Below are 21,311 nucleotides of genomic sequence, written 5' to 3'. Positions count from 1 at the left end.
TCCTTCAACCAAAACTCACACTTAGAAAACTTAGCATACAACTACTTCTTCTTTAGTACAGATAACACAATCTTCAAATGCTCAGCATGATCCTCTTCACTCTCTGAATAGATCAAAATATCATCAATGAACACAACAACGAACTATGTTTGGTTTCAGACAAACATCCATCTGTTGAGAGTGCATATTATAACTCTGATAACGGTTGGCAAGATCCTCCTTCTACGCATGTCTACTGCATTAGACATATTGCACAAAACTTCATGCGGAAGATCAAACACAAGACGCTTCAGAAAAAAGTTGTGAATGCAGCTTATGCGTTAACAGAACCATCGCTATAACACTACCGCGAAAAGATCAGGTTGGCAAATGTGGATGTGTTAAGGTGAATCAATAATACTCCAGTCGAGAAGTGGACCTGGGCATTTGACAATCGCCAACGATAGGGCCACATAACCATAAAGGCATCGAAATTAATAAACTTTGTTTTCAAAGGCATCGGAAACCTACCGATAACTCCAATGGTGAGAGCAACCTATTTTAGGCTGGGGTCATTGTTCGAGGCAAGAGGTTCAAAATGGGGGGTCACTGTTACAACCAGACAATTGTTTACTGAAAGCTCTATGAAATTTATTCAGGAGAAAATGGCCAAAGCTAACACACATGGTGTTACAATGTTTTACCGTATTAAAGTTTGGTTCAATGTACAAGAGACAGTGAGCCATAATGAGGGGAGGCCAAGAGGATACTATCAGGTCGAATTAGATAGAGGTTGGTGCGATTACGAAAATTTTCAAGTCATTCGTATGCCTTGCTCCCATGTCATAGTGGCATGTTCATGTGCTCGCCATGACCTTTCCAAACATTTATCCCCTGTTTACAAAGTCGGAAATGTATTCAATGCGTACATTAATAGCTTCTCGGTGGTAGCAAAGCAGGATTATTGGCCTACTTACCAAGGAGACATTGTTTGGCATAATGAGCATATGCGAAGGAAGAAAAAAGGTTGCCCTAACAACACGCGTATTTGAACAGAAATAGATATGACAAACAAAATGGTAAGATTATGCAGTACATGTCGTCAACCCAGACACAATCGAAAAAATTGTCCCAATGTTGGGTCAAGCTCTGCAACATAATTATTATATGCCACTCTTAATATGTAATTAATTTTTTGTAACCATGAAATTTCATATTAAATTCAACTTTCATTTCATATCCAAGACAACATTCGGGTACTAGGGGTGTGCATGATTGGTTAATTTTAAAATATAAACCATAACCACTTTCAAACCACATTTTAATCAAAATTAATTATAAATTTGGTTATGATTATATAACTATTTTTTAATAAAAATTCAGATTTAAATTATTTTTTCTGTAAAAAAAAACAATTTTAAACCAATTATTTATAAATTTGGAAATGAACAGATTATTTTTTATTTAAATTTCAGTTATTTCTTAAAATTTATTAATATTCATTTTAAAAAGATTTTTCGAAAAAAAAAATAATACTTTTTTCTAATAATAAAAGAAAACTGAAAAAAAAATCTATATTTTTGAAAAATAGTTAAATTTTTTATTTAGGAAAAATATTTATTTCAAAACTTTTTAAAAATGTATATTTTAAAAAATATTTTTTAGAAAACAAAAAAATCCAAAATAATTTTTTTTTAAAAATTAAAAAAATTTATAATTGAATTAAAACATTTGGATTTGGAATAATAACAGGATAATTATAATCGAATCCAAAAATAATTTAACTCGTTAATAACCATTTAATTTTATCCGGATTATATGGATGGATAACTAACCATTGATAACTAAAACGATTAATAAACCATTTAATCATATTCGAATATTTAAAACGATAAATGGTGGAAATGAATTGCCTATTTATAGATGTATGCGCTATAGTAGATAGCATCTTAATGGTCATGTGGCACGTCCTCTACAGGTCCAAAAAAAATTGTTTGAAAAATTATTAATTTGATATTTTTTTTAAAAAAGGTGGTTATTTAAATATTTTATTTGAAAAATGTGGTTATTTCTAAAAACAAAATTCACATATATTAGACCTTGAAAAATTCAACATACATATCAACATATATATCAATAATATCTTAACAAAAGAAATAACGGGCCTTCACATAAATAAAATTCATAAATTTCAACTACTTCATTAGACATTAATATATTAAAATCTAGTTAACATATTCCTCCACATAGCATAGAAAAATATAAAATGAATACATTTTAACTACTTAATTACACATTAATCTACAATATAAGAAAGTTAGATGCTCTGGAAAAGACCTAACTGCCCCTTTGCTTTGTTAGAGAGCCACGTGGATACCTCCTTTGCATTTCTTTGCTTCTTGCTTTTGCTATCTGTCTCTCATTCCTTTTCCTATCTATCTCTCCCTCTTTCTCTCATTTTTGTTATCTTTTTCTCTCTCTCACGTCTCTGTTTTCCTTCCCCCTCTTTCTCTTCTTCTTCATTCACTCTCTTCTCCCTCTTTCTCTTCTTCCTCGAAACGAAAGGCTACAGTGGTGCGAACAGGGGAGAAGATGACGAAAGGCTAATCTGGCGACAATGTCGGATTCGTAACGAACATGTGGTGGTTGGCCACTGTTTATGCAATTTGAAGGTAATGTTTTATACCTTCACTCCAAGTTGCTTCTGATATATTATGCTCTTCCTCTTCATCTTTTTTTCCAGATCCAACACTTTCGTGGCTTAGGTTTTCTAGATCCAACACTTTCGTGGCTTAGGGTTTCCAGATCCAACACTTTCATGACTTAGGGTTTGCGGATCCAACGCTTTCTGTTTCTTCTGTATAGGATGCAATAAGTGGTGGTGGTGGTTGCGTGCCTTCTCATGTCGACATATTTTTTTAGGTTTGATATTTCTGGCCTTTGTTACTCTGAAACGGGATATTTATTTTTAGTGTTGTTCTCACATTCTCTTACTCTTATGCAATCTATTATTGTTACAAGGTGAAAGGACATTGTTGTTATTTTCTTATTCCAATGATTATCGAGCAATACATGTGTCTCTGGTGAAGGTGTACTTAAAGGTTTGTATACAAACTGCTTAATCATGTACAATTATTTCATCTTTCACTTAACCATATGTTTGTTTGTTTTGATCTGTTAGGCGCTTCTAGAAGATTTGGCTGAGAAATTTGCCAGGGAGAAAGTTCAAGTAAGCATTATTAAAATTGGTCGTGAATGGTCACAACATTCTGCCGGGTCTCACGTTTCCCGGATGATAAGTTTTTTTCAAAATCTATCCAGCTACCCCTTGAACAAATCACCATGCTATCTGAGGTTTCAAATACCACTAACATTTGTAGTTTAAAATTATTAAACATGTTTTTATGTTAACTGCTCCTTATTTCTTAATGTTCTGCAGCCAACATTGTGTGTTAATGTTGCTACTACTAACCAAGTAATTGCTAATCCAAATGAATGGTACCACAAAGCATGCCACCAGTGCCTTCAGGTTGCAAAGGGCGACGCTCCATCTTATTTTTGCAGGGACGGACACCGAACTTAGACGTAGACATGGAGGTTAATTATGGTTATCATATGCCACTTTAAGTTTGCATTAGTACATTGCTCTCTAATTTGTATGTTTTACAGGTTTAAGATAGTTATCGAAGTTGTGCATGAAGGAAATGCGGCGAACTTCGTGTTCTGGGACAATGAGGCTGCTGAACTTTTAAAAACAACTGCTGCACATCTTCGTGCAACCATGAAAGAGGTAACTAAAAGGTTCATGAAATTTCCACTTACAATTTTAACTTTCTGACTATGAGGTTCAACCATGAAAACATGAACCAACATGATTGTCATGTATCTTAAGGACGAGCAGCTTATTCACCAACATGAACCAACATGATTGGGTCAAATAGGTGTTAACGAGGGAGAATAGGTAAACGTCCTCTAATAAAGGCGTGTTACCGTATGCGTGTCTTTGGGTTTTATATCGATCATTATTTATCATCCTACATTGCACTCAGGCATATGTGCTAACAGTTACACTGGCATCACAAGTATGAACAAACTCATCCAAATATTAGCTTTTTTGTATTCAGCTTACTAATCGGGCCTATGATTTAAAGCTTCTATATATTCAGATTAGTGTTTGTACTTCTCAGACAAATTTAATAGTATTTCAGAATATTAATGGTATCATATATGGTTTTTGCCTATTTTTACTATACTAAATAATCAACGTGCACTGCTCTTACATCCCCTTCCTGTTTTCAGGTTGTTGATGCGTATATGATGAACCGAACTCTAAATGAGAAGGGATACAATGCATATGCCTTCTCCATTCCTTCAGGGAAGGAGTTTCTGTCCATACTTAGTCTTTCTGCTCCTGTATTTGTGACATTGATGTTGAAGGTTGAATAAAGTATTTTGATATATTTGTGGCTCTTTATCTCGAATAGTTTAACCTTTAAATATAAGTAATACAACTGAAAGTTCTGATTTTTAGGTGGCTTTCTACTATCTACTTATATATTTTGCTACATCAATGAGTACACATAAAATGGTTGCTTATAAAGTTAGTTTTTCTCTGAAATCTGGAAGTGAAATAGTGATGAGTTATTACGTTTAACTTTTTAAATCTGGTTTTTTGTTCTATTTGTAGGTTAGTGATTGGTTCGTCACAGGTCAGTGTTTGTTTTGTTTGTATCACAGGAAATGTTTTTTCCTTTGGAGAATCGAGGGCTTTAACAAGTGCGGGAAAGTTCGGCTACTAAAAGATTCACCGGCGGGCTACAAAAAACTATTACCAATTTCATTACTTCAGGATAAGCCAATAGGAAAAAGAATTCATTTTCAGATTTTACAAATAATTACTTTCTCAGTGATACAGCAACTGATTTGGATAAGTCTTTCGTCGGTGTTTGCCTTCAATGCCCGAATCAACCAAATAACCGCACATGTTAAACCATGTTTTGCGATAATGATGCAGGGCAAAACCGAGTCATACAACTGATGTACCGAATGATCTCGGGGCTGAACAGGGTCATACAAATGTTATACTGAATGATGCAGGGGCAAAACCGAGTCCTACAGCTGATATACCGAACATTGTAGGTACTGGCTGAAGGCAAAACCGAGTCCTCAGATTCATGGAGGTTCTGGTGAAATTGATGTATTTGCGATTCAGGCAGCGAAGTTGGGCAGATCGAGAGTAATTGTTGTTGCAGGTTCACTATTTCTTTTCATTTTATTGAGTTTTTTTACTCAGTTTCTGTGTGTTTAAGACTTGACAGTATTGATATTTGAAGCAGAAATTTTATTCAAAATATTACTATGCAGGTGATGAAGAGAGGCTATCTTATTGCGAGAGTATGGGAAGCAATTGTTCCACAAAATATGCACCCTCAATAACCTTTTTTTTCTTCAACTGCTCTTCAAGGATCATTGTGCTTAGATTAATCTGATTTTCTCTCCCTGCCTCTATGCATATGGATTCTCTTGCACTCTGATGCTGGTCCAAGGATTGCTTCAGTGGCTGGAATCCTTAGGTGAAAAAAACAACAGCCACCAATTTAGCTTCAGTAGAAAACATAAGTTTAACTCTTTTAATGTTTCAATTTTTTACAGCACTTAGCTACATAGATTAGATGCTTTTTTCATTTCAAGAGGGTGGCAAATTGATCCCTTTGGCCATTATGCTGTGCAGGCTTACTTATTGGAGTTGAAGTATGCCATAAAATTTCAAAACAATGGCTCTTTTGCTTAACATATTCTGAAAAATTAATTAACCATCAAGGTATATTTTCATACTGTGGATGCAGGTTGGCTTTGATTCATTTTGCTTTGATTCAATGAGCAAAGATGATCATATTTGGAATTGTGGTGAAGGGACTGATGGTTATGTTCATAACAGATTTAAACAAATTGTTGATGATGTTGTTGGTTTGTCGAATCATGGAGGTAGAACTGGTATCATTTCGGTCATGCAACAAAGGGAGTAATAGTTAGTGTAAAACTAATAGTTCGGAAAAAGTCGACCAATTGCTAATGGACAATTGCTGTAAGTATAATCTGTTTTTTACTTTGTATACACATACCGTCAGTCTAAAGTACCTGAGATTTGGAGTCAATCTAATGTTGGTTTCAACAGTTTAAACACATTTTGCTTTCCTAATGTGATTCATAGCCCAAGTGATGATACCGCCAGTTTAAACACGCTTTGAATCTTCGGGACTGGTATTGCTGAACTTCCTTTAGTTCCAACAAGTAACAGTCATTATGGGAAGGTGAGACATTACTGGATGCATGTCTCACTTGCATCGTACACTTTTCTTTATTTCAGTGAAACTTTGTGCTAAAATTTTGAGTGGTTTGCCGTGTATTGTGGTCACTTGCGGAAATAACTTGGTATTGCATTAATTATACTTATTTTGGTTTGGTAAAAAACATGGCTACTTCCAAACACTCTTCTCCTGCCTTAAAAGGCTACTGGCCTTTATGAAAATAAAGAACATTGTGGTACCGACGGCAGATGAAACAATTTCGGTTTATCAAAATTCTGATCTGATATAGCGGCATAACGCTGCTATAATTGCTATTTAATCATGAGAACCAATTGATTCTTGGACGAGAAGAGAAGTGAGAACCAAAAAATTTCTTATAGAATCTTATTTTTGTAGTTAAATATATGACCTTATAGCTTACTGGTGTGCATAGCTGTATTTGACGAATATGTTATTAATGTTAGAGAAGAATAGTTTAAATTGAGTTACTTTCTTAATATGAATTATACTCAATTCAATTGTGGAATGATGGCAAATTAGATTTTGATAACAAATTGTATTAGCTTCATCTCTGGAAAATAACGGTTCAGTATTGTAAGTGGAATGAATCATGGTGGAATTATAGTTTTACCGCTTCCTATATATATTAATTAATTATGATTATTGTAAAATATAATATTAATATTGTCTTGATTTCTATATATTATTAATTATGATTATTGTCTATTATTTTTAAAATATATTTAGTTTAAATGTATCGATAATAGAAGTATATTATACATTATCCATTTATGTCAAAGTTAGAGAATATTTGAATTTATTTGAATCACATTTAAATTCATATGCATAATAGTTTGTGATGAACTAACATTTTACATTATTTATACCGATTGTACATAAAATTTAAAATAAATTTAATATTTAAATAAAAATATAAACAACTATTTATATTAAATTATAAATGAGTATACCATTAATATCATATGTATTAAAAAAATGTAAAAATAATATTTATTTTTTTGTTTAAATATATATTTTTAAAATATTTTTTTGTTATCAATATAAATTACACTTAAAAATTTATATTTTATCACATATTTTTAACGATGATACACACATTAATAATTAATAAAATTAACTTGGCTAAAATATCATATTATTTTACAACTTTAACCTACATACAGAAAATTTGCCAACATAGACTTTAAACGGAGGGGATATAGTACGACTATGACATAGGGTAACACATCGGTACCGTGTGAACGCATAAGTAATCAGGCCAAAATCTATGTGAACGCACGAGTAACAGACCAATACACACCAGTACCGTGTGAACGCACGGGTAACCAGACCAAAATTCGTGTGAACGCACGGGTAACACACCAGTACCGTGTGAACGCACGGGTAACACACCAGTACCGTGTGAGCGCACGTGTAACACACCAGTACCGTATAAAATTATGTTTTTACTGATTTTCAACTAATTTTAATTTTAAATATTTATTTTGTCTTATTTATTAAATTTTACAAATCTTTTTATTATTACAACTCTATCTATCATAATTCTTTTTCTATTTTTCAGAATTAGTTTCTTACAAATTATGTGTTTAATAGTTTTTCTTAACAATGGAAATTTTTTAAAACGTATACAATTTTCTTGTAGTGTATATTTTTTCTTTTTTCTAATAATATTTTGATATTTTCTAATTTGTTTGATTTTTCATGACAAACTGGTGACATATCAGCGACCCACATTAGTATCGTGCGAACGCACGGGTAACACATCAGCAATGTGCGAAGATCACAGGTAACACACCAGTACCGTATAAACGCACGGGTAACACATCAGCAATGTGCGAAGATCACAGGTAACACACCAGTACCGTATAAACGCACGGGTTACACATCAGCAATGTGCGAAGATCACAGGTAACACACCAGTACCGTATGAACGCACGGGTAACACACCAATATCGTGTAAACGCATGGGTAACCAGGTCAAGATCTGTGTAAACACACGGGTTATAGTTTAATCAACCTACTAATAATATTCAAATGTAGTTTCCAAATATAGGTTAATCTACTTCAATACTATCTTTTTGATAATTTATGACACCTTCAGATATTTTATGCCTTTTCATTGTGGCGAACAATAAACCTTATTTGGTGATCAGATATTTTAATTTTGAATATTTATTTGTCTCATTTATTAAACTTTATAAATCCTTTTATTATTACAACTCAATCAATCGTAAAAAAACATTTCTTTTCTATTTTTCACAATTGATTTTTAACAAATTTTGTGTTTAATAATTTTTCTTAACAATAGAAATTTTTAAAAATCTATACAATTATCTACCAGTTTATTTTTTTTCTCAATAATATTCTATTTTATAATTTGTTTGATTTCTCATTACAAACTGGTGACATATCCAAGGTACACACCAGTACCCGTGCGGACGCACGGATTATTACAATAAATACGTATTTTTCATGTGAGTTATCCTAAATTATGTTTCTATTGATTTTTAACTAATTTTAATTTTAAATATTTATTCATCTCATTTATTAAACTTAATATTTTCAACTAATTTTAAATTTATATCATTATCTTTGAACATTTATTTTGTTTTGCTTTTCCACAATAAAACATATATCTTATTGATGTTGCATGAAATACTTCTCGATCTTAGAAGATATACACAATTTATCTGGTATACCCGGTCCAGGCCAAACCAGTACCCATGCGGAGATAGCAAAATTATCAACCCTACATAATTTTGAATAATATATATTTTATAATACCAATTATACATCTGAAATAAATGAATGCGCGTCCCATACCAGAACCCGTGCAAACGCACGGGTTAGTTACTAGTATATAATAAACATTAAATGCCACTTGATAATCACTACCTGCATGATTGCTCGACAACGCACACTGTGGTCCTTACATCCAATGATAAATTGGATTATTTTTATTATAATTATTGTAGGTTACCAGTATTGTTATTGTTTTTATATAGAATATATGCATTAATAATTTAATATTGACATCGGTTTTTGGTTAGCAAAAATACGAAAATTTTACTTCCTACCCCTACAATTGCCCTTCTACCCCTACAATTTTGTAAAAATGCCAACTTTACCCTCAATAGTTAATAACCATTTTACCATTTTACTTTTTACCATTCATCTAAAAAGTAAAAAAATTCAAATCTGCACCCCTACGCACCTTCAAATCGGAACACTTCTGGTAAGTCATCCGGTTTACAAAGTAACAAACCGGAACACATTATGAATGTCATCCGGTTCACTTTTTTTTATTTCCGGAAGACATTTTAAAACTGCTCCGGTAATACGAAAATCAAACCGGAACAGATAAGCAAAGTGTTCCGGTGCACTTGTAATCAAACCGGAACAGTTTTAAAAAGTGATCCGGTGAAGTTGAGATCAAACCGGAACAGTTTGGAAATGTGTTCCGGAACGCATTTTGCATTTTTTAATTTCTGGTTATTTTTTTTCAGGTATGGAAGTTCCGCTCCAAATTTGTCGAAAAAACGATACAGCTATAGATACCACTGATGCTTTCACAACTTCAGAGAGATTTGTCACACGGGAAGAAGTTATCCGTTGGGTTAAAGAGACTGGAATTAACAATAAAGTGACTGTTATTATCACGCGTTCAGACACCGAAACAGGCAAAAGAGGAAGAAGTAACAAAGTGATATTTGGGTGCGATAAAGGTGGAAAATATAAGGATAAAAGTGAGACTCAAAGTGCTACTAAGAGATGTGGATGTCCATTCAAAATCAGATCGACTCCGGCAAAAGATGGTTCTGGATGGAAGGTTGATGTAAAATGTGGAGTTCATAATCATGGTTTACCAGATAGATTAGAAGGTCATTCATTTGTTGGTAGGTTGACAACAGATGAGAAGCAGCATGTTGCTGATTTGACAAAGAGACATGTTCCGCCTAGACACATATTGATTTCCTTGCAAGAGCGAGATCCTGAGAACGTCACTCGGATCACGCAAATATACAAGCATAAAAGTGTGATTGAAGCGGAGATAAGAGGTCCAAGAAGTGAGATACAACATTTGTTTAAGCTTATAGAGGAGGCGAACTATGTTTATTGGAGTAGGAAACGGGATGATTGTGAAGTTGTGAGAGATATTTTTTGGGCTCATCCAGATTCGGTAAAGTTGCTGAATCTTTTTCCTACTGTCTTGATTATGGACGCCACTTATAAGACCAACAAATATAGACAACCTCTGTTTGAAATAGTTGGTATGACTTCGACCGAGTTGACATTTGCGGTTGCATTTGCTTATATGGAGTGTGAGCAGACAGAGAGTTTTATTTGGGTCTTGGATAAGCTGAAGCAATTGTTTGTGAAGAAAGATGTGGTTCCACAAGTGATTTTGACGGATAGAGATCTTGCTTTGATGAAAGCAGTTGAAGTTGTTTTTCCTACGACGCATAACTTGCTATGTCGTTTTCATATTAACAAAAATGTTGGGATGAAATGCAAGGAATATGTGATGAAAGACATGCAAGAGACAATAAGCACATTGTGGAAAGATGTTGTATGGGCTAGTAATGAGGTTGAGTATGGTGTACGGTTGCAATATCTTGAACAAGCATGCTTTGCTTGTAATGACTTCCTCGATTACGTGAAGAACACTTGGTTGATCCCACATAGGCAAAGATTTGTAGGCGCATGGATTAATCGAGTGCTTCATTTTGGTAACACCACAACAAATCGGTATGTCATAATTCTTAAAATTTTTATTGTGTATTAATTTTTAAATTATTAATTTTTTATACTTTCTTTGTTTATTTTAGGGTTGAATCTGCACATTGGAAGCTAAAGCAGATGATAGGAGACAGCTTTGGTGACATGGTCAAAGTTTGGGAAGCTATGAATTCTAACCTAAAAATCCAAATAGGTAACATTCGAGCTTCGTTTCAAAAAAGTTTTTATGAGGTTGAGCACGCACACATTAGTCCATTTTATGATAATTTGCGTGGTTCAGTATCGAGAGCTGCTTTGAGACGCATTGCAGAAGAGTTATCGAGGCTTGATTATGTGTTAAATAGTAGGGAAAAATGTGGTTGTACTATGAGAACAAGTTATGGGCTACCTTGTGCTTGTGAGATGGGAAGATTGATTGTTGTTGGAATCCCATTACAAATAGAAAGTGTTCATCTTCAATGGAGGATACTATCTATGGAAGGTGACTTGCCTTTAGACGAGGAAGCCGGTTCGGAGGTTGATATGAGTAATGCAATTGATGAATTGTGGAGAAGGTTTAAATCACTAGATGTTGTTGGAAAAAGAGCATTGAAAAGTAGGGTTTGTGAAATTGCATATCCCATAACAACTTCATTGTGTCCACCACCTGAGAAAATAAAAACTAAAGGCGGAGTGAAGAGGAAAGGGAAGAAACCAGTTGGGTATGATGTTTATAGGGATCCTTCAGGTTTTGAGTATGCTGATCAGGCGTCTCAATCTTCACAAAAACAATCGCAAGCATCACAAACTTCCAGGAAGCAATCACAATCAAAGAAGCAATCACAAGCAAAGGACGAGGATTTCACTCTTCAGTTTCCTTGTCATATAAGGCCATATATTACCGAGATTGTTAATGTTGTAGCAGATGGTAATTGTGGATTTAGAGCCATTGCACTGTGGCATGGGTATAGTGAGGATGGTTGGGCAATGGTTCGTCGTGACTTGGACATGGAATTAAGAGAAAAGAAGGACTTATATGAGAGATTGTTCGGTCTAAGTTTATCCGAAGTGAGAAATGGATTGTTGATAGATCATGTTGGTTTTCAACCACCGGAGAAATGGTTGACACTACCAGAGATGGGTTATTTGATAGCGAATCGGTATAACATCATTCTTGTGATGCTTGGTAACCCTTGCTTGACCTTTTTTCCTATGACAACAACATTTTCTCCAAGTGCTCCTACATATTGCATTGGCCTTGTCAACAGGAATCATTTTCTTCGGGTAACCTTTATATATATTTTATTTAATTACGAGTAGAAATTATTTATTTAATTACTTATTTAATTACTTATTTAATTACTTTGTTAATTATTTTTATCTCATGAAATCAGGTTAATATGAAAGAAGGCTTCCCGCTGCCACCCGTCACGTTAGATTGGATGAAGTTTCGTCATCAAGTGGCGACATCTTGGATGTTAGGATTTGCTGGACGTCTTCAACATTGGCACCATCTTACGCCTATGTTACCATCACGTGTTAATATAGATTAATTAAGTGACTTTAATTTATGTAATATTTTAGCTAAAAACGTCTTAGATTGAGTTATTTTATTTACATCTTAGAAGTTTTTATTTTATTTACAAAAAAACACTAAATTATTATAACATTGAATATAGAACATGATAACGATAACATAGAACATTAAAACATGATAACGATAACATAGAACATTAAAACATAGAACATGGTAACAATAACATAAAACATGATAACAATAACATAAAACATTAAAGCATTAGACTCTTGCAGACGATTCTGGACGCACCAGCATCTTCAGAACATCCTCAGCAGACCTTGTTAGGTCCACCTCAAACTCAATCGGTCCCTTTGTTATCTTACGGCGGTGTGATTTCCACATGTCTTTCATATCACCATCACACTTCAACTCCACAATATTATAACTTATCCTTCCATCAACGTCCATGTTCCAATTTTCACGATACCAGATTTTACTCACCAGTCGGTTATCAGTTTCTGGCAACTCTTCTTTCACCCAACTTTTCAGTGACTCGAGTCTCCCGCAATCGTTAGGTATTGAAAGCTTCATGGGATCCTTAGTTCCAGTATAGAAAACAATTGTGTCAACCATAAAATTACCAAGAGACATTCTGAAAATATGATATTTTGTGTCAACACTAGGAGGTCCTATTTATAGGCCATGAGGGCAATCTTATCCGCACAACCTGGACCACATAATATCTTATCCAAATAATATCTTATCCAAATAATATAAACTATAGAATAAAATATAATCCCAAATATAGAATAAAATATAGAATAAAACAAAAGTAATATCTAAAATAATCCAAAATATAATATAATCCAAAATATAATATAATCCAAAATGTAATATCTAAAATAAAATATAACATAGTCAATGCTCATCGGCGATGCGCAACACCTCAAATAAGTCAGCATACGCGACATCATCCTCGTCGGCCTCTACCTGCCGGAGATAACGGTGAATCAGTGTGGAGGCACGAGCCCAATCTGGATCAGCTGGTCCTGCATCAAAGACAGGAACTGGAACCTCTCTACGCTTACTAGATGGGGGCGGCACAACCTGAGGATGAGACACACGGTAATACCACTCTAAATATCCATCCACCGTCTCATGAGGGTATCCCACCGCCTCCGTACCTCTAATCACATCTGTCACGCTCTGGTGATAACCAATCCACTCCACAGCAATCTCATCGTTGCTGAGCGTATCAGCAGGAGGTGCAGGCGGGATATACTGGCGAATACCAAACTGGCGAAGACACCTATCGGGTAAGTACGGCACATGTATCTCACCCCAAACAAGGAAACCTCTGTATAAAGATAGCTCGTTAAAAGCAATATGAGGTCGATGATCCTCGAATGGACGCCATATGACGTCTGTAGGTGTCAGCTGATCCAATATCGGTCTATATGCATCCACCTTGATGGCCCCCTGTCTGTAGAACCATCTCATCGCCCTCGGAAGCCCTAGGTTGTCTGACCGCCAGTTTTCTCCTTTCCTTCCCAGAGTAGGAAAGTACTCATGTATCCAACACTGTTAACAAATAAATTAAATGATATTCATTAATACCAATGTTTATATATATATATATATATATTAAATAATATAAATTATAATATATGAATAAACATATAATTAATTAAAAATAACATAAATACCTGTAGCAGAGTAGGATATCCACCGAGCTGCTTGCAACTAAACATAGAAGCATCCCCAAGGTGGCGATAAAGAGTGGCCAGTGCCGCTGATGCCCAACTGTATGAACCAAGCCCACGTAGATCTCTAAACAATAGCAAATATCGGGCCTCAACCAGGGTAAATGTCTTATCCGCAAAAATGGTAGAACCTACCAACATCATGAGATATGCCCTGGTCGCGTAAGTCCAACTACCAGCAGCACGGTGCTGCACGAATCTGTCATACAGCCACTGCAGTGAGTAATAAGCTCCCCTACAAGAACGCACATGTATAGCCATGGCATGTCTATCCACTCCCAATAACTCGCAGCCAAGATCAACAGCCACCTGCTCTGTGACATGCTCATCAGGATACCAGAACATACCATTGATAGGAAAATGGAGCAGGGACGCAACATCATCTAAAGTAATCGTCATTTCACCAAATGGCATGTGAAATGACGAAGTCTCAACATGCCACCTCTCCACAAATGCTGATACGAGATTAACGTCTATCTTGGTCAGGCTAATTCTCTGAAGAGAAGCCAGACCTGACCCAGTCACGATAGCCTCAATCTCAGGTGGGAGCAGCTGAGGCACTCTCTCCTGGAGCTTCGTCCCGTGCCCAGCGACTTTAAGCTCCTTTTTAGAGCCTCTTTCCTGAAAATAAATAAAAAAACCACATTAGAAGTGTAACTCGGTGAACTGACTTTTTATTTTAAAAAGCAACAAATGTTGCGGTGAGCATGAGTCGCCACCGACTTTTATTTTGTCCAATGTTAGGAAGGGCAAAAAGTACAGAAAAAGACCCTTTTGAAAGAAAGCGGGCTCGGGGGGTAAGTTATGAAAAGGGAAGGTGTAAGCACCCTTTTCATCCGTAGTTATCTACGGGCTCTTAACTTGCTTAGCTCATGTTTTGTTTGTTTTGAGTTGAAAAGAAATATAAGGACTTTAGCGTAAATGCATAGCCTTAGTTTTTTGAAATAGTGTGGAAAAGATTTTTTATTGAGCTAGGCAGGTTAAGACAACTACCCTAATTAATTGGTCTTTTTCTATAATTTTTACAGTTCCTAGGATTATCCATACTATGTAGAAGTAGGAAATCCTTTATATTGGACGTGTGGGTCGTCGAAGGGTCATCGTATGGTCGTTGAAGGCAACAAGTAGAGGTACTTTTAGCAATATTCAAAGGGACAATCATCGCTTTGTAGGCAACCATTCGAGGGACTAGATCATATCATCGTAGGCAACATCGTGGGTCATCGAGGGACTTATGATCTTTGCGATGATTTTTTAGCCGAGGGACTTTTGCTAACAGGTATCTCTACATTCGAGGGACACGACCTTTTAATCGAAGGCAACCAAAGAGGGGCGTGCCTTAGAGGTGAGTGAGTGCGAGTGTATTAGATTTAGTTATTTAATCTTGGAAGTTAGTGATCTACGGTTGATTTTATCTTGCCATACACACCCTAATTACTAACAGTTAATAATTTAAATATGCGGAAAATAAATATCCTACGCTATTACAAAATACCCTTTGCGACCTATACATCAATTTCTAGAAGTTTAAATGAAAGAAATTAAAAGTCCTAATTATCTATTACAAATTGGGAAGCAGATACATAATTTAAAAAATGCGAGAATAAAATGGTGAATGTCCATAATAGTCCAATGGCTCAAGTGTGGTACCGGAAAAAATTGGTACGACGACAGAGAGCTCCGGTGTTGGATTCGGAAATAGCAGCGGCGGCGGTTCTTCGCCGTCGGTGGTGCTGGTCAAGTAAACAGAGGGAGATCCAATCCGGCGCCGGATTAACGTGGCGGTCACGTTGGTGTTTCACGATGTCGTCGGGGGTTTCAAGGAAGTTCTGATTGACTCGATTTCCCCTCTCGAATTCAATCTCTTATCTGCAAAACAATAGACAACAAAAAAAATGGCAAATTGTATGGTTAATTTTATTCTACCGTGCTTGTTTCTGTTATGTTATGCGGCTGAGAAGTTGACGGTCGCTGGTGCGGCTAAAGGATTGCCGGATCCATGGGATGTTCCGATCGGAGAAGGAGGTGGTGCTTCGTCGAAGATTGGTGCTCGCGGCTGGGTGGCCAGATGATCCTCGCGGCGGTGGCGAATCTGTGTGTGGATCGGTTTCTACATCGGTCATGTCCAAGTGCAAATCCACTGTTCTTCTCTTTTTTTTTTAGTTTACCTGCAAAAAATATTCTACAAATATTGGTGAGGTATTGTTAGTATCAGCAAATTTCGTTTGCAATTTAGTACATGAAATTGATTAGAGGTGGGCAAGGAGATATTGGTTTCGTGTAAAAATTATTGTTGTTGTAACATGATAATTTTACGAAAATTATTGTCCTCGTCAAAGCAACAACAACCTGAAAAGGTGTACTAATCGACGTATGAGAAAAGTTAGTGGCGGTAGCATCCGGGTTCCCCAGAAAAAATTGTTAGTCTTATAGTGTACAAATTTTGACCTAGAATTAAAAAAGGTAAAAACAAATATAATAAAAACTTTAAATGAAATTGATTGAGAATTATTAAAATTGATTGAAAATTATTTCTTGTTTCTTAAGACAACCAATATGCTAGAAATATCATCAAGCTATATTAAAACTTTTCTTTTTTTGGATTTTGAGTTATAGAATGCCTAAAATTGTGACATAAATAAAAAATATTTTCTTTTAAAAACCTATTAATTAAAAAACGAAATAAATAATAAAATAATTAAAAATGCAATTTTTGGAACATTGAACAAATCTTTTTGAATATCTTTTTATTTTATGATTTTTTGGATATTTTTTGAATTTAAAGTGAAAAAAAAAACATTTTTTTTAAATAATAAATAAATACGAAAATAACATTTAAATATTAAAAAAACTTATTTTTTGTGATTTTTGAATATAAATGAAAATAAAATTAAAACTAAGGTAGAAACAAAATGAAAGGGAAAATTGTCAAAAGTTAGATTCGAACCCGACACCTTGCACTTGCAAATCTTATCTCCTTACCAATTGTGCTATATTATTTATTTGGAATAAAAAGCCAATTGAAAGTATATGAAGCATCGACCAACATTTTCTATTTATTAAAATATAAGTAATTTAAGAGTAAACTACTATATTTTTAAAACAGACTTTAAATCGAATATTTATAAAATTCAAGAAGTCAATGTAAATGAACCCGAGATTTTATAAAATCCAATTTTTGAAATAGTTTTGAAATTTCGAAAAGTGTGGGCAAATTTTGGGGTATGACAGCTGCCCCTGTTCAATCTTCTTAAACCTGAAGATGTAGATTGGCGTATCCGCCACTCGGAATCTGAAGGTGGAAGAGGATTGAACACTAAAATACCCAAAAATTTGCACTTGCTGGTGCAGGCAGTAGTGCTATTGATGGTTCGAATGGGCTTAAAGATGCCATTAGTTGGATTGACAGGTCGTTGTCGGAGGTGGGTTTAGAGATGCCATCTAGCTGAGTGGAGGGGTCATGCTGCCCAGGGTGTGTATATGATAGATCTTCAGAATGTTTGGGGTTCAAGCTTCCAAACGTATATCTGGGATAGAGATTCATAGATGTTCGGGGTTCGAGCTTCCGAAACATCTACCATAGAATTCAGATCATTCGGGGTTCAAGCTTCCGAAACATATCTGCCGTAGATTTCAGATTATCCGGGGTTCAAGCTTCCGAAACATATCTGTTGTAGAATTCAGATCATTCGGGGTTCAAGCTTCCGAAACATATCTGCCGTAGATTTCAGAACATCCGGGGTTCATGCTTCCGGAACGTTTCTGTCGTAGATTTCAGATTATCCGGGGTTCAAGCTTCCGGAACATATCTGTTGTAGAATTCAGATCATTCGGGGTTCAAGCTTCCGAAACATATCTGCCGTAGATTTCAGAACATCCGGGGTTCATGCTTCCGGAACGTTTCTGTCGTAGATTTCAGATTATCCGGGGTTCAAGCTTCCGGAACATATCTGTTGTAGAATTCAGATCATTCGGGGTTCAAGCTTCCGAAACATATCTGCCGTAGATTTCAGAACATCCGGGGTTCATGCTTCCGGAACGTTTCTGTCGTAGATTTCAGATTATCCGGGGTTCAAGCTTCCGGAACATATCTGTTGTAGAATTCAGATCATTCGGGGTTCAAGCTTCCGAAACATATCTGCCGTAGATTTCAGAACATCCGGGGTTCATGCTTCCGGAACGTTTCTGTCGTAGATTTCAGATTATCCGGGGTTCAAGCTTCCGGAACATATCTGTTGTAGAATTCAGATCATTCGGGGTTCAAGCTTCCGAAACATATCTGCCGTAGATTTCAGAACATCCGGGGTTCATGCTTCCGGAACATTTCTGTCGTAGATTTCAGATTATCCGGGGTTCAAGCTTCCGGAAGATATCTGTTGTAGAATTCAGATCATTCGGGGTTCAAGCTTCCGAAACATATCTGTCGTATATTTTAGAACATCCGGGGTTCAGGCTTCCGGAACGTTTCTGTTGCAGAATTCAGATTATCCGGGGTTCAAGCTTCCGGAACATATCTGGCGTAGATTTCAGAACATCCGGGGGTTCATGCTTCCAAAACGCTTCTGGCGTAGATTTCAGAACATCCGGGGTTCAGGCTTCCGGAACGTTTCTGTCGAGAATCTGGGGTTCAAGCTTCCAGACTGTATATTTGATATTGATTGATTTTGTTGATGATATTTTCCTGGCCGGTTGGTCGACCTGAAAGACAAAGTTAGTTTTATGCAATATCATGATGCATGTAATGCATGTTTTTTTAAAATGAATGAGAATGTTATGCATATGACATGAGGTGTATGATGTATGAATGCAAAATGTTGCTAATAACGACAACAAATTGTAGCAGTGTTTGGCGGGGGAAATAAATCCCTGACTGTTCAGCGCCTTTGAGAGATTTTTTTGAATCTCGACTTGACTGCCCTAGATGAATTGGATAATAACATGTCATGCCCCTGATTGTTTTTTGCATCTTTGAGAGATTCTCGGAATCTTGACTTGATTGCCCCTGATGAATGAGATATGTCACGCCCCTTGTATATACAAGCTTTTGACTGACTGAGTCGGGCGTACGAGACGTCTCTGCAGCTTTATCTATCGGGGGACCTTCTGATATTCGTGCTATCATAAGCAACATGCCCCTGTATCATGAACTTAGGAATCATGCCCCTGGTTGATCAGGGTTGGAGGTAATTCTAGTTGTGCTTGGGTGAAGGCTCCTGGTAATTTCAGCAGTTTTGAGAGATCCTTTGAATCTTGGCTTGATTGCCCCGAATATCTGAACGCTTAGTCCATGGGGTACTTCAACCGTTTTTGTGCCCATATAATTTGAGATGTTCATGCTCGAACTCAACGGAGTTCTGAAGACAACTTGTCCCTTGAGAGGGTTAAACTTTTCATCTGCAGCTAATGATGGAAGTTTTCCTGGTGTCAAGTACTTGTTCATATGCAAAGAATGTTTAGTATGAGAAATATAAATCTAATGCAAAGTTCATGTTTGTCTTGAAGTTTAAAAGGAAAATTTTTTTGAAAGGATGTCAAAACATCGATTTTTTTTGAAAGATGGTGTGATACCAACTCAAGCGTTTAGCAAAACTCCTAGGAGTCGGTTTACCGTATTCTCGTTTACAGTATGCTTTCGAATTAACCCTGCTTCAATTAGGACTTTTGAGGGTTGTAACGTGGCCAGGTTCACATTTTTAGAAAAAAGGATTTTTAGGCTCAAAATTTATTGGTGCCCACCCCCTTCGTGATGTTCTCCAACCTAAGTTCAGTTAACTCGATGCGAGTATTCATCCTTCAAGAGGAGTTTGGGACGATTGAGGAATCAATTAGGTATTTGGACATGGCAGTCACTTTACCTTTCATATTTTGTGTCTGATCACATGACTTGTTCTTTGAATTTATAGTCACACGACTTTGCCCTTTTGTTGAGGATCTCTTTTTTTGTTTCTCTAACTTTTGCCTGGACAAATTCTTTTGATTTTGATGTCCATCGGGATGCCCTTATTTTGCCTAAGTCGCTGGTTTTCAAGTTTGTTGACTTAGCAGGCTTTTTTTTTTCTTTCTTTTTTTTTTATTCGTTCTTTTTTTTTTTTTTGAACAAGGCGTATGATCCTGACACGTCTTCAATTTGTTGGAAAGATTGTAACTGCCTCATTTCTTGGTTGACGAGGGATAACCATTGTGGTATTGACTTTTCCTCAACCTTTTGAAAGATATCTATTGTTGTATCCTTAGATGCGTGCTCCTGATGAATTTTGAATGCTCAATCAGATTAACTGAACACTACCCTGCCCCTGGGTTAAATGTGAGGGTTTTTTCGTATAGAAAAGAAACTCCTACTTCAAGGCTCAAAGGGGTTGGCAAGGGATTAACTTCCTTATATCTCCAGTGTTTGGGGATTTGAAACAATGCCTGTACATCATCAACAGGGTTTTACTCGAAAGCATACCATTTGAGATTATAGGTATTATGTGTTCGTCATTCTCCCTTCAGAGTCATCATGCTTTATCATTGAGAGTTTGGTATCACAAGCAAATAAGAACATATTAGAGCGAGAGCGAATGAATTTTTTCAAGACAAACACATCCAATGCATCGTTATTATAGTTCAAAAACAAACAAGTATTGCATATAGACAGTATTGAACAAGAACAAGAAAGATTACGCATGAAAATGCATGAAAAATTACAAATTGCCAACATTGAGGAGATTTTCTCCGTATGGACTTATTGCTTCAGAAGGTCCATTGAGTCGAGGGAGAACTTCAAATCTGGCCTGCAGGTGTGAATATGATAACCTTTGCATCAATCAGGTCTTGTACCTTATCTCGGACTGGTTGGCAATTATCGATCGACTGACCAAGTGCCCCAGAGAGGAAACCAAACCAAGCGTTCGTATCTGAACTAAAGATTACTTCTAAGAAGAAGATTCTGACGAAGCCACAAAGGAGTTGTAACTATCAAGCTTTAGGGATTTGAGGTAGAAAATGAGAAGCTCGTTGTCT

General features: G+C 35.9%; 2 protein-coding genes and 2 long non-coding RNA genes across 4 annotated transcripts in view; 3 read left to right on the top strand and 1 right to left on the bottom strand.

The window, feature by feature from the left end:
* The first annotated feature begins 2,441 nt into the window (after positions 1-2,441).
* On the top strand, positions 2,442-3,225 carry LOC131645987 (uncharacterized). Its single transcript, XR_009297247.1, has 4 exons — positions 2,442-2,651; positions 2,745-2,901; positions 3,001-3,080; positions 3,161-3,225. It is a non-coding gene; the product is annotated as an uncharacterized LOC131645987 (long non-coding RNA).
* Positions 3,226-3,974: 749 nt separating this feature from the next.
* On the top strand, positions 3,975-5,546 carry LOC131645986 (uncharacterized). Its single transcript, XR_009297246.1, has 3 exons — positions 3,975-4,416; positions 4,511-5,231; positions 5,344-5,546. It is a non-coding gene; the product is annotated as an uncharacterized LOC131645986 (long non-coding RNA).
* A 4,270-nt stretch (positions 5,547-9,816) lies between these two features.
* Positions 9,817-12,580, top strand: LOC131648679 (PKS-NRPS hybrid synthetase cheA-like). The gene is made up of 3 exons (XM_058918414.1): positions 9,817-11,057; positions 11,138-12,311; positions 12,422-12,580. The coding sequence occupies exons 1-3, from the start codon at positions 9,817-9,819 to the stop codon at positions 12,578-12,580; spliced, it is 2,574 nt and encodes an 857-aa protein (XP_058774397.1).
* An 884-nt stretch (positions 12,581-13,464) lies between these two features.
* Positions 13,465-21,311, bottom strand: part of LOC131648678 (protein MAIN-LIKE 1-like) — a 56,610-nt gene continuing 48,763 nt past the window's right edge. The window contains exons 4-5 of the mRNA XM_058918413.1: positions 14,253-14,930; positions 13,465-14,127 (exon numbers count right to left, since the gene is read on the bottom strand). Of these exons, the coding sequence (XP_058774396.1) occupies positions 13,465-14,127; positions 14,253-14,930 (1,341 nt within the window). The remainder of the gene's footprint in view (positions 14,128-14,252; positions 14,931-21,311) is intronic.

The sequence above is a fragment of the Vicia villosa genome, linkage group LG2 (assembly GCF_029867415.1).
Source record: "Vicia villosa cultivar HV-30 ecotype Madison, WI linkage group LG2, Vvil1.0, whole genome shotgun sequence".
NCBI classification, from domain to species: Eukaryota; Viridiplantae; Streptophyta; class Magnoliopsida; order Fabales; family Fabaceae; genus Vicia; species Vicia villosa.
Note: the sequence above shows the minus strand (reverse complement) of the source record. Positions and strands in the feature narration are given on the sequence as shown.